Genomic DNA, 10,097 nt, shown 5'->3' on the forward strand with positions numbered 1-10,097 from the left:
ACGTGTCCATAATTGTACTACCACACCTGGAGACCAAGCCGTGTGCTTCAAAAGCAACAATCCATTAAAGGGAGAGGTTGGTTGAACGCCATGATACATTTTGGGGTTCTGAAAACACCGCTCCCATAACAAAAGGACAAAGGAGAATTATACTAACACATTTGCACTATTGTGTACACGTGCGTAGGTATCTGTACACACTGGTATGGGGGTGTGTGTGTGTGTTTTGTTATATGTGTGACTGAGTGTGAGCTCAATCATGTGGGTACATGTGCGTGCGAGCATGTGTGAGTGTATGAGCTTGTGCGCACATATGTGGGTGAGTATGAGTGTGTGTGTTTTTTTTAATTCGTTCTTGGGTTGCGGGCGTCACTGGGCAAGGCCCAGCCTTTGTTGCCCATCCCTAATTGCCCCTTGAACTGAGTGTCTCGCTCGGCTATTTCAGTGAGGGGCAGAGACAACCACATTGCTGTGGGTCTGGAGTCAGGTATAGGCCAGGCCAGGTAAGGACGGCAGATTCCCTTCCCTAAAGGACATTAGTGAACCAGATGGGTTTCTACAACAATTGACAATGCACATCATAAGAACAGAAGAACATAAGAACTAGGAGCAGGAGTCGGCCATCTGGCCCCTCGAGCCTGCTCCGCCATTCAATGAGATCGTGGCTGATCTTTTGTGGACTCAGCTCCACTTTCCGGCCCGAACACCATAACCCTTAATCCCTTTATTCTTCAAAAAACTATCTATCTTTACCTTAAAAACATGTAATGAAGGAGCCTCAACTGCTTCACTGGGCAAGGAATTCCATAGATTCACAACCCTTTGGGTGAAGAAGTTCCTCCTAAACTCAGTTCTAAATCTACTTCCCCTTATTTTGAGGCTATGCCCCCTAGTTCTGCTGTCACCCGCCAGTGGAAACAACCTGCCCGCATCTATCCTATCTATTCCCTTCATAATTTTAAATGTTTCTATAAGATCCCCCCTCATCCTTCTAAATTCCAACGAGTACAGTCCCAATCTACTCAACCTCTCCTCGTAATCCAACCCCTTCAGCTCTGGGATTAACCTAGTGAATCTCCTCTGCACACCCTCCAGCGCCAGTACATCCTTTCTCAAGTAAGGAGACCAAAACTGAACACAATACTTCAGGTGTGGCCTCACTAACACCTTATACAATTGCAGCATAACCTCCCTAGTCTTAAACTCCATCCCTCTAGCAATGAAGGACAAAATTCCATTTGCCTTCTTAATCACCTGTTGCACCTGTAAACCAACTTTTTGCAACTCATGCACTCGGACACCCAGGTCCCTCTGCACAGCAGCATGTTTTAATATTTTATCATTTAAATAATAATTCCTATTGCTGTTATTCCTACCAAAATGGATAACCTCACATTTGGTAACATTGTATTCCATCTGCCAGACCCTAGCCCATTCACTTAACCTATCCAAATCCCTCTGCAGACTTCCGGTATCCTCTGCACTTTTCACTTTACCACTCATCTTAGTGTCGTCTGCAAACTTGGACACATTGCCCTTGGTCCCCAACTCCAAATCATCAATGTAAATTGTGAACAATTGTGGGCCCAACACGGATCCCTGAGGGACACCACTAGCTACTGATTGCCAACCAGAGAAACACCCATTTATCCCAACTCTTTGCTTTCTATTAATTAACCAATCCTCTATCCATGCTACTACTTTACCCTTAATGCCATGCATCTTTATCTTATGCAGCAACCTTTTGTGTGGCACCTTGTCAAAGGCTTTCTGGAAATCCAGATATACCACATCCATTGGCCTCACTAACATTACCATTTCTCACTCATTTTTTGTAGAGTGTGCGTTATCCCACAATAAATGAGAATCTGCATACATTCAATGGGCAAACCATCTTCGGAATGTCCCTTGTACAGACTCTCAGTTCAAATATTTGATGAATAGACCCTGATATCCGCTGCCTCCACAAGAACCAGTGTTTCAGCAGCCAAAGCACTTTTAATGTGCAACGCTGTATTATTTGTTACCGAAATGTAACACCTCCTAATCATCTGTGTCAAAATTCATTTGGCAATTACCTTTCCACCACACAGTCCTAATGCTGTCTTCTAGATTACTGTACTCCTCCTCAGCATTGGCTAGCGACCCCCAACCCCCAAAAAGGTTGTACCTGCAAATTCCAAAGTGTGATTCATTGATAGAAATTGTGAATAACAATGGTCCCACAATCTCACAGAGGTAAAGTGCCCCTCACCACTATTCTTCACTGCCTTCCATCTACATAAGCTGACTATATGGAGTCGGGTATAAAATACTTACGATATCCAGGTACATTTGACAGTTATCCATTGAAGCTAGTAACTCATTCACGTTCTCCTGCAAAACACAAGCATAAGAGCCTTAAGTGTGTGGGGGGGGGGGGGGGGGGGTGCGGTCTTGTGTTAGTGTCACTGAACTAGCAATCCAGATACTAGGGGGGCGATTCTCCGAAATGGAGACCGTGTTCGCCCCATCGTCAACGCCGTCGCGTTTCGCGATGGCGCGAAACAGGCACGGGGACGACTGATCCTGGCCCCTACAGGGGGCCAGCACGGCGCTGGAGCGGTTCACGCCGCTCCAGCCTCCCTTCCCAGTGCTAAATGGGCACCACGCCAACCCGCACATGTGCAGTTGGGCCACTCCAACCTGCGCATGCGCGGGGGACTTCTTCAGCGCACCGGCCCCGACTCAACACGGCGTCGGGGTTCAGGAGGCCCGGGGGGTTGTAGGGGCTGGCCCGCCAATTGGTGGGCCCCGATCGCGGGCCAAACCCCATCGGAGCCCCCCCCCCCCCCGGCCCGGTGAAGGAGCGCTTTTCCCTGCCCCACAGACTACCCCCCGACCCTTTGAGCCGAGTTCCCGCCGGCAGTGACCAGAGGTGAACGGCGCCGGCGGGACTCTGCCGTATCTGCGCGGCCGCTTGGCCCATTCGGTCCGTCAAATGCGCCGGCGCAAATGCCGCCGATTCTCCACACCACGGAAAATCACGCGCCGGCGTCATGGCGCGGTTGCGGCGATTCTCTGGCCCGGCGCGGGGCTCGGAGAATCGCGCCCATGGGTTCAAATCCCACTGCGGCAACTGCCAGAATTTAAATTCAATTATTAAAATCTGGATTGAACCCTGTACTGTTCGCACCAATCTGATGCAACATGTGGTTGAATACCCGCAAATGGTGGGCAGAAACTGGGGACTCACTTGCACCCTATAAATGGACGTGGGCATAAACTGTGGTTGTTGCGGGTTAGGAGGTGTGTGCTTGTAATCTGTAACTATGTCAGTAAATGTTTGCCGAAGTGTGTGACGAGTGGCTCCAGTTAAGTGCACTATCACACTTCAATTGATAAATGTAGTTAGTGTAGGCAACTTGCATGTGCTCTATTTCCTTGTCCTCATTTACTTCAAACCTTTATCTGTACGGCGCAAGCCACGGACAATTCACTCCACCGATCTGGTGGTAAACGGAAGCGGGACACCGATGTCAGGCCGCGTTCTTACCCGAAATTCGATGACATCCACAAAGGAATGGTAGAAACTGGTCAGATTCTTCAGAATTTCCGATTTATCTTTCTGGATGCTGGCCAAATGGCTCTGTGAGGGAATGAACAGGAAACTGAGTCAAGACTCTCAATTATTAGCAAGGAAAATGGATGTTTCAGACAAAGGTATCTCACGAGACTAAGATCCGTAACGTTAAGCTCCGATGGTAATAAGAAGTAGGAAGCAAGTCTTGACTTCCTCAACTCCAAGTTTATTGTGTTTAGTAATCATTTCTCCAACAATTCCACAGTGCCACCTGTATCCCCTTTATATATTGGTGCAGTCTATTAAACAATAAGTGTGATCTATTACACAATTAAAACCTGAGTTCTGACTTAAGTACGAGGGAACAGTAAGTCTTTGCTCACACGTAGGGCTTCCCACCATTGAGGTGAGGACAGAAAAGATAAAGGGCAATTTGTGCCACAGGAGCTAGGGGTGGCAATAAATGAGGCGTCATAAATGCAGACAAGAGGGCAGCACGGTGGCGCAGTGGTTAGCACTGCTGCCTCACGGCGCCGAGGTCCCAGGTTCGATCCCAGCTCTGGGTCACTGTCCGTGTGGAGTTTGCACATTCTCCCCGTGTCTGTGTGGGTTTCACCCCCACAACCCAAAGATCTGCAGGGTAGGTGGATTGGCCACGCTAAACTGTCCCTTAATTGGAAAAAATGAATTGGGTACGCTAAGTTTTTTTTAATAAATAAATAAATGCAGACAAAATCACTGCTGAGGCATGAGACAGCAGTGGCACAGCAGGGAGCACCATTGCCTCCGAATCATAGGATTCTGGGTTCTGATCCCGCTCTGCCCCCCCCCCCCCCCCCCCCCCCCCCGAGTCCTAAAGTCAAGACTGACGATCCTCAGGGAGCACTGAACCGTTTTCCAGGTGGGATGTGTCATGCGAGAGTACCTTTAAGAAATGGGTGTTTATTAAATAGCTGTAGTGGATGTACCTTTAAGAAATAGGTGTTTATCGAACAGCTGCAGTGATGTCAGAGTGTGGGTGGAGCTGGGCTGTCTGTCTTTCACTTTCGCTTTGAACAAAAGCTGGTGTGTGTCTGTGGATTTTTAGTTTTGGGAGCTGGATAGCTGCAGGAAAAGCAAGCAGCTGTGTAAGGATCTCTCTCTGCAATCTAAAGACTGTCTCCAGATCATTTGGGTGATTTCAAAGTGATAACTGCTCTCAGTAGAGAATTGAAACCTGATCTCTGTATTAAAAAGGGTATTTTGTCTTATGGATGTTGTGAGGAAAGATTAAGAGTTATTCATAGAATGTTGTATCTGTGGGGAGGATTGGTGTTGATAGATGTTAAGATGTTTCTGTGCGTTTATAAAGTGTTAACTGCTTCCATAAATAAATATTGTTTTAATTTAACTCTTTAACTTACTGATGCAACACACCTGTAAAGTGTGCTCCCCGTACCACAATCTATTAAATGTTGTGGGTCAGGTGAACTTCATGATACACTTTGGGGTTCTCTAAACCCTGGCCCATAACAGATGTTAAACTGCTGCTTCATCTGTCTGCTCTGGTGAATCTAGAATCATAGAGTGGAAATGTAGAATCTCTACAGTGCAGAAGGAGGCCATTTGGCCCATCGAGTCTGATCCGACCCTCCAAAAGAGCACCCACTCCCCATCTCTGTAACCCCATAACTCCACCTAACCTGCACATCTTTGGACACTAAGGGACAATTTATCATGGCCAATCCACTTAACCTGCACATCTTTAGACACTAAGGGGCAATTTAACATGGCCAATCCACCTAACCTGTACATCTTTGGACACTAAGGGCAATTTAGCATGGCCAATCCACCTAACCTGCACATCTTTGGACACTAAGGGACAATTTATCATGGCCAATCCACCTAACCTGCACATCTTTGGACACTAAGGGACAATTTAGCATGGCCAATCCACCTAACCTGCACATCTTTGGGCACTAAGGTACAATTTAGCATGGCCAATCCACCTAACCTGCACATCTTTGGACACTAAGGGGCAATTTAGCACGGCCAATCCACCTAACCTACACATCTTTGGACACTAAGGGACAATTTAACATGGCCAATCCACCTAACCTGCACATCTTTGGACACTAAGGGACAATTTAACACGGCCAATCCACCTAACCTGCACATCTTTGGACTGTGGGAGGAAACCGGAGCACCCGGAGGAAACCCACGCAGACCCGGGAAGAACGTGCAGACTTCACACAGACACCTAAAGTCAGAATCGAACCCGGGTCCCTGGCGCCGTGTGGCTGCAGCAGGGCCGGCCCAAGGTACCGGTTGCCCGGGGCGCCATGTGTTAGGGGGCGCCAGAGACTCGGGTCCCGCGCATGCGCAGTTAGGCCAGTGCCAACCAGCGCATGCGCGGTGGCCGCCCTCCCCCAGGGCGGCCCCTTCCGCCCCCTCCTCCGACCCCCGCCCCCCGTCTGCCGCCCCCCCCTCGTCCCCGCCTCCCCCTCCCTCGGCCCAGCCTCTCCCCCCTCGGCCCCGCCTCCCCCCTCCCTCGGCCCCCCCCTCGCCCCCCCCCCCTCGGCCCCGCCTCCCCCCCCCCTCGGCCCCGCCTCCCCCCCTCGGCCCCCCCCCCCCCCCGAAGGGCGCCGAAGTTCAGCTTGCCCGGGGCGCCAGCAACCCTTGGGCCGGCGCTGGGCTGCAGTAATCTGGAAGGGATCTAAAAGTGTCCATGGCCCTATTTTGAAGAATAGTTGGGGATGGTGGGGGGGGGGGGGGGGGGGGGGGGGGGGGGTGGAATTCTCCCCAGTCTCCTGACCAGCAGTGATCCCTCAATCAATCACCTTGCTTGTACTCTCTTCCCCTATATGCTTTATTCATCATTTTCTCAGCTGCCCTGTCACCTTCAATGAAAAATATGCCCCAGGTCTCTCTGCTCCTTCACCACTTTTAGAATTGTGCCCTTTATCTTGTAACGTCTCTCTACGTTCTTCTTCCTCCTGACAGACCACTTCCACTTCTCCGCATTATCTTTGAACCGTCATTGCATCCGCAATTCCACTAACCTATCGCTGTCCTCGTCAAGTCTATCATTCTCGTCCTCACACCACTACCAAGCCTCATCGGCAAATTTTGAAAGTGTGTCCTGCACACTAAAGTTTAGGTGATGACTAGAAATCAAAGGAAAGCAATGGCAAATTCCCATCCCTGGGGGAGCCATATATTGTCGACAGAAAATCGTGGAATCGTAGAAACGTTACAGCACAGAAGGAGGCCATTCAGCCCATCTTGTCCATGCCAGCCCGAGGACCCACAGGTGCCCTTTCTCATCCCACCTTCCTGCACCCGGTCCACAGCCCTGTAGCTGAGAGAACTTAAGGTGCAGATCCAGTTACTTTTTGAAAAGAGTTTAGGGTCTCTGCCTCCACCACCAACTCGGGCAGCGAATTCCAGACTCCCACTACCCTCTGCGTAAAAACGTTCTTCCTCATGTCCCCTCTACACCTTCTACCATTTATCCTGAATCCATGTCCCCTGGCTCCAGAATTCTCCACCAAGGGGAACAATTTGATCCTGTCCACTCTATTTCTTCCCCTCATAATTTTATTCACCTCAATCAAGTCACCCCTCAGCCTTCTTTGTTCCAAGGAAAATAATCCCGACCTCTCCAATCTCTCCTCATAGCTGCACTTTTCCATGTCCTGGCAACGTTCTTGTAAACCTCCTCTGCACTCTTTCATAGACTAGAATCCCGACAGTGCAAAAGGAGGCCATTCAGCCCATTGAGTGTACACCGGCCCTTGGAAAGAGCAGCCGATTTAAGCTTAAACCCATGACTCCACCCTATCCCCATAACTCCGCCTAACCTTTGTCTTGGACACTAAAGGGCAATTTAACACGGTCGATCCACCTAACCTGCACATGGGCAGCACGGTGGCACAGTGGTTAGCACTGTTGCTTAACAGCTCCAGGGTCCCAGGTTTGATTCCCGGCTTGGGTCGCTGTGCGGAGTCTGCACGTTCTCCCCGTGTCTGCGTGGGTTTCCTCCGGGTGCTCCGGTTTCCTCCCACAAGTCCCAAAAGACGTGCTGTTGGGTGAATTGGACATTCTGAATTCTCCCTCTGTGACCCGAACAGGCGCCGGAATGTGGCGACTAGGGGCTTTTCACAGTAACTTCATTGCAGTGTTAATGTAAGCCTACTTGTGACAATAAAGATTATTATAATCTTTGGACTGTGGGAGGAAACCGGAGCATCCGGAGGAAACCCACACAGACACGGGGAGAAAGTGCAGACTCCACACAGTCACCCGAGGGCGGAATTGAACCCGGGTCCCTGGAGCTGTGATGCAGTAGTGCTAACCACTGTGCCACCGTGCTGCCCTCTCCAGAGCAATTATGTCCCTCCTGTAATGTGGTGACCAGAACTGCACACCATATTCCAGTTAGGGGGCTGGTTTAGCTCACTGAGCTAAATCGCTGGCTTTTAAAGCAGACCAAGCAGGCCAGCAGCACGGTTCGATTCCCGTACCAGCCTCCCCGGACAGGCGCCGGAATGTGGCGACTAGGGGCTTTTCACAGTAACTTCATTGAAGCCTACTCGTGACAATAAGCGATTTAAAAAAAAATGTTTTATGGCCTCACCTATGTTTTATACAATTCCAACATTATACCCTTACTTTTATATTATTAATAGGCAGCACGGTGGCACAGTGGTTAGCATTGCCGCCTATGGCGCTGAGGACCCGGATTCGAATCCCGGCCCTGGGTCACTGTCCGTGTGGAGTTTGCACATTCTGCCCGTGTCTGTGTGGGTTTCGCCCCCACAACCCAGAAAAGATGTGCAGGGTAGGTGGATTGGCCTCGCTAAATAGCCCTTTAATTGGAAAAAAATGAATTGGGTGCTCTAAATTTATTTTTTAAAACTTTGTATCCATGCTGCTGCTGTTCCTTTGCTTCCACGTGTTCACCTTTGCTGACGACCCCATTGTGTGACACTTTGTCAAACACCTTTTTTGGAAGTGCAGATACATCACATCAACCCCATCACCCTCATCACCCCTTCATCAAAAAAACACAAGTGAGTTCGTTCAACACCATCTGCCTTCATCAAATCCGGGCTGGCTTCCCTTAATGAATTCAATACTGTCCAAGTCATCTTGTCTCACATTATCGTTTCTAACCTACCGCCACGTGGCCTGCAGCCGTAGGGTTTTTCGTTGCGTCTTTTTCTTCTTGGCAGTCCTCTGGCTGCACCCCTGTATCCGAGGAGGATTGGAAGATTATGGTCCGTGCCTCTGCAATTTCCACCCTCCCTGTGCTGGTGACTTTTCAACTCTAAAAACAGCCAGGCTATCTAAATCCAATTCTCTTTGCAAACCCAGTGGTGCACTGAGGCAGACTTCCACAGTGTGAGGAATCTAAGGAATTAGTATATTTTTGTATTAAGGTACTCAGACTACCTGCCTGCTAAAACTGTACTTAAAGAGTTGTAAAAGTAAGGTAATCAGTAACTCTTACTTGGCTAATGGAAGAGTGTTTATATTTTGGGTAGTTACTTGGGGTATAGATAATTTGAGGGATTGAATTTAGTCCCAGCTAAGCAGGTGATGGGACATCTTAGTGGAATACAGGTGATTATAATTAATGGGAGGAGCCAGGTCTGTCTGTAGTTTTGCAGTCTGCCAGCAGATTTTACGTTGAACAGCAGTTTGCCATAGGATTTGAGTCTGACAAGACAGAAGGATTGTCAGGTTGTTCCTGAAAGGTTCTCTCTCTTCAAAGGTCGGCACAGATAAGATTGCTAACTTTACTCACGAGTGGATTTTGAACTGTATTGGGTTGCCCAGTTGGAATATAATTAGCGACAGGTGTTGATAGTGAGTTGAAGAGTTTTCTTTTTATTGAAGAACTGTTTAACTGATAATTGTAAAGCTGTTTCTTTGATGTTAATGTGGTTAATTATTCAGGGGCTGTTTAGCACACTGGGCTAAATCGCTGGCTTTGAAAGCAGACCAAGCAGGCCAGCAGCACGGTTCGATTCCCGTAACAGCCTCCCTGAACAGGCGCCGGAATGTGGCGACTAGGGGCTTTTCACAGTAACTTCATTTGAAGCCTACTCGTGACAATAAGCGATTTTCATTTCATTTCATTAATTCTGTGTTTAAAATAAAGCTTGCTTTAACATAAAAGATACCTACTGGTCATAGTCATCTCTCCTGGGGTAAAGTATCCTTTACTTCACAGTTTGACAAATTAAAAATTGTCTGGGGTTCTCGTCCGATATCCGAACAAAAATTTAGGTCTGGTCCGATATCCTAACAATAGCTAGCAATTCTCAGAACAGGTCACAAGTCTGCTATCAGGGGCTTACAGATTGATGGGCACCACTTCACATCAAGCCTGGCTGATTGGAGTCTCCCCCACTCTTACGTAAATGTTGGTATAAGGGTGTGAAGGTTGGCTCCAGTTTAATCTGCACAAACTTGGCTTTTTTGATTATACCGTCACACACACCCACCTCCCCCCCCCCCCCCCCCCCCCCCCCCCCCCCCCCCCCCC

At 48.9% G+C, this 10,097-nt stretch overlaps 2 protein-coding genes across 2 annotated transcripts in view; one reads left to right on the plus strand and one right to left on the minus strand.

Annotated features, from left to right (window-relative positions):
• Positions 1-8,524, minus strand: part of LOC119958081 (nck-associated protein 1-like) — a 75,959-nt gene extending 67,435 nt beyond the window's left edge. The window contains exons 1-3 of the mRNA XM_038786307.1: positions 8,507-8,524; positions 3,536-3,628; positions 2,320-2,376 (exon numbers count right to left, since the gene is read on the minus strand). Coding sequence (XP_038642235.1) covers positions 2,320-2,376; positions 3,536-3,628; positions 8,507-8,524 — 168 coding nt within the window. The remainder of the gene's footprint in view (positions 1-2,319; positions 2,377-3,535; positions 3,629-8,506) is intronic.
• A 658-nt stretch (positions 8,525-9,182) lies between these two features.
• Positions 9,183-10,097, plus strand: part of LOC119958082 (nck-associated protein 1-like) — a 28,648-nt gene continuing 27,733 nt past the window's right edge. Inside the window, exon 1 of the mRNA XM_038786309.1 lies at positions 9,183-9,196. Coding sequence (XP_038642237.1) covers positions 9,183-9,196 — 14 coding nt within the window. The remainder of the gene's footprint in view (positions 9,197-10,097) is intronic.

This window comes from Scyliorhinus canicula, chromosome 28 (genome assembly GCF_902713615.1).
Source record: "Scyliorhinus canicula chromosome 28, sScyCan1.1, whole genome shotgun sequence".
In the NCBI taxonomy this organism is placed as follows: Eukaryota; Metazoa; Chordata; class Chondrichthyes; order Carcharhiniformes; family Scyliorhinidae; genus Scyliorhinus; species Scyliorhinus canicula.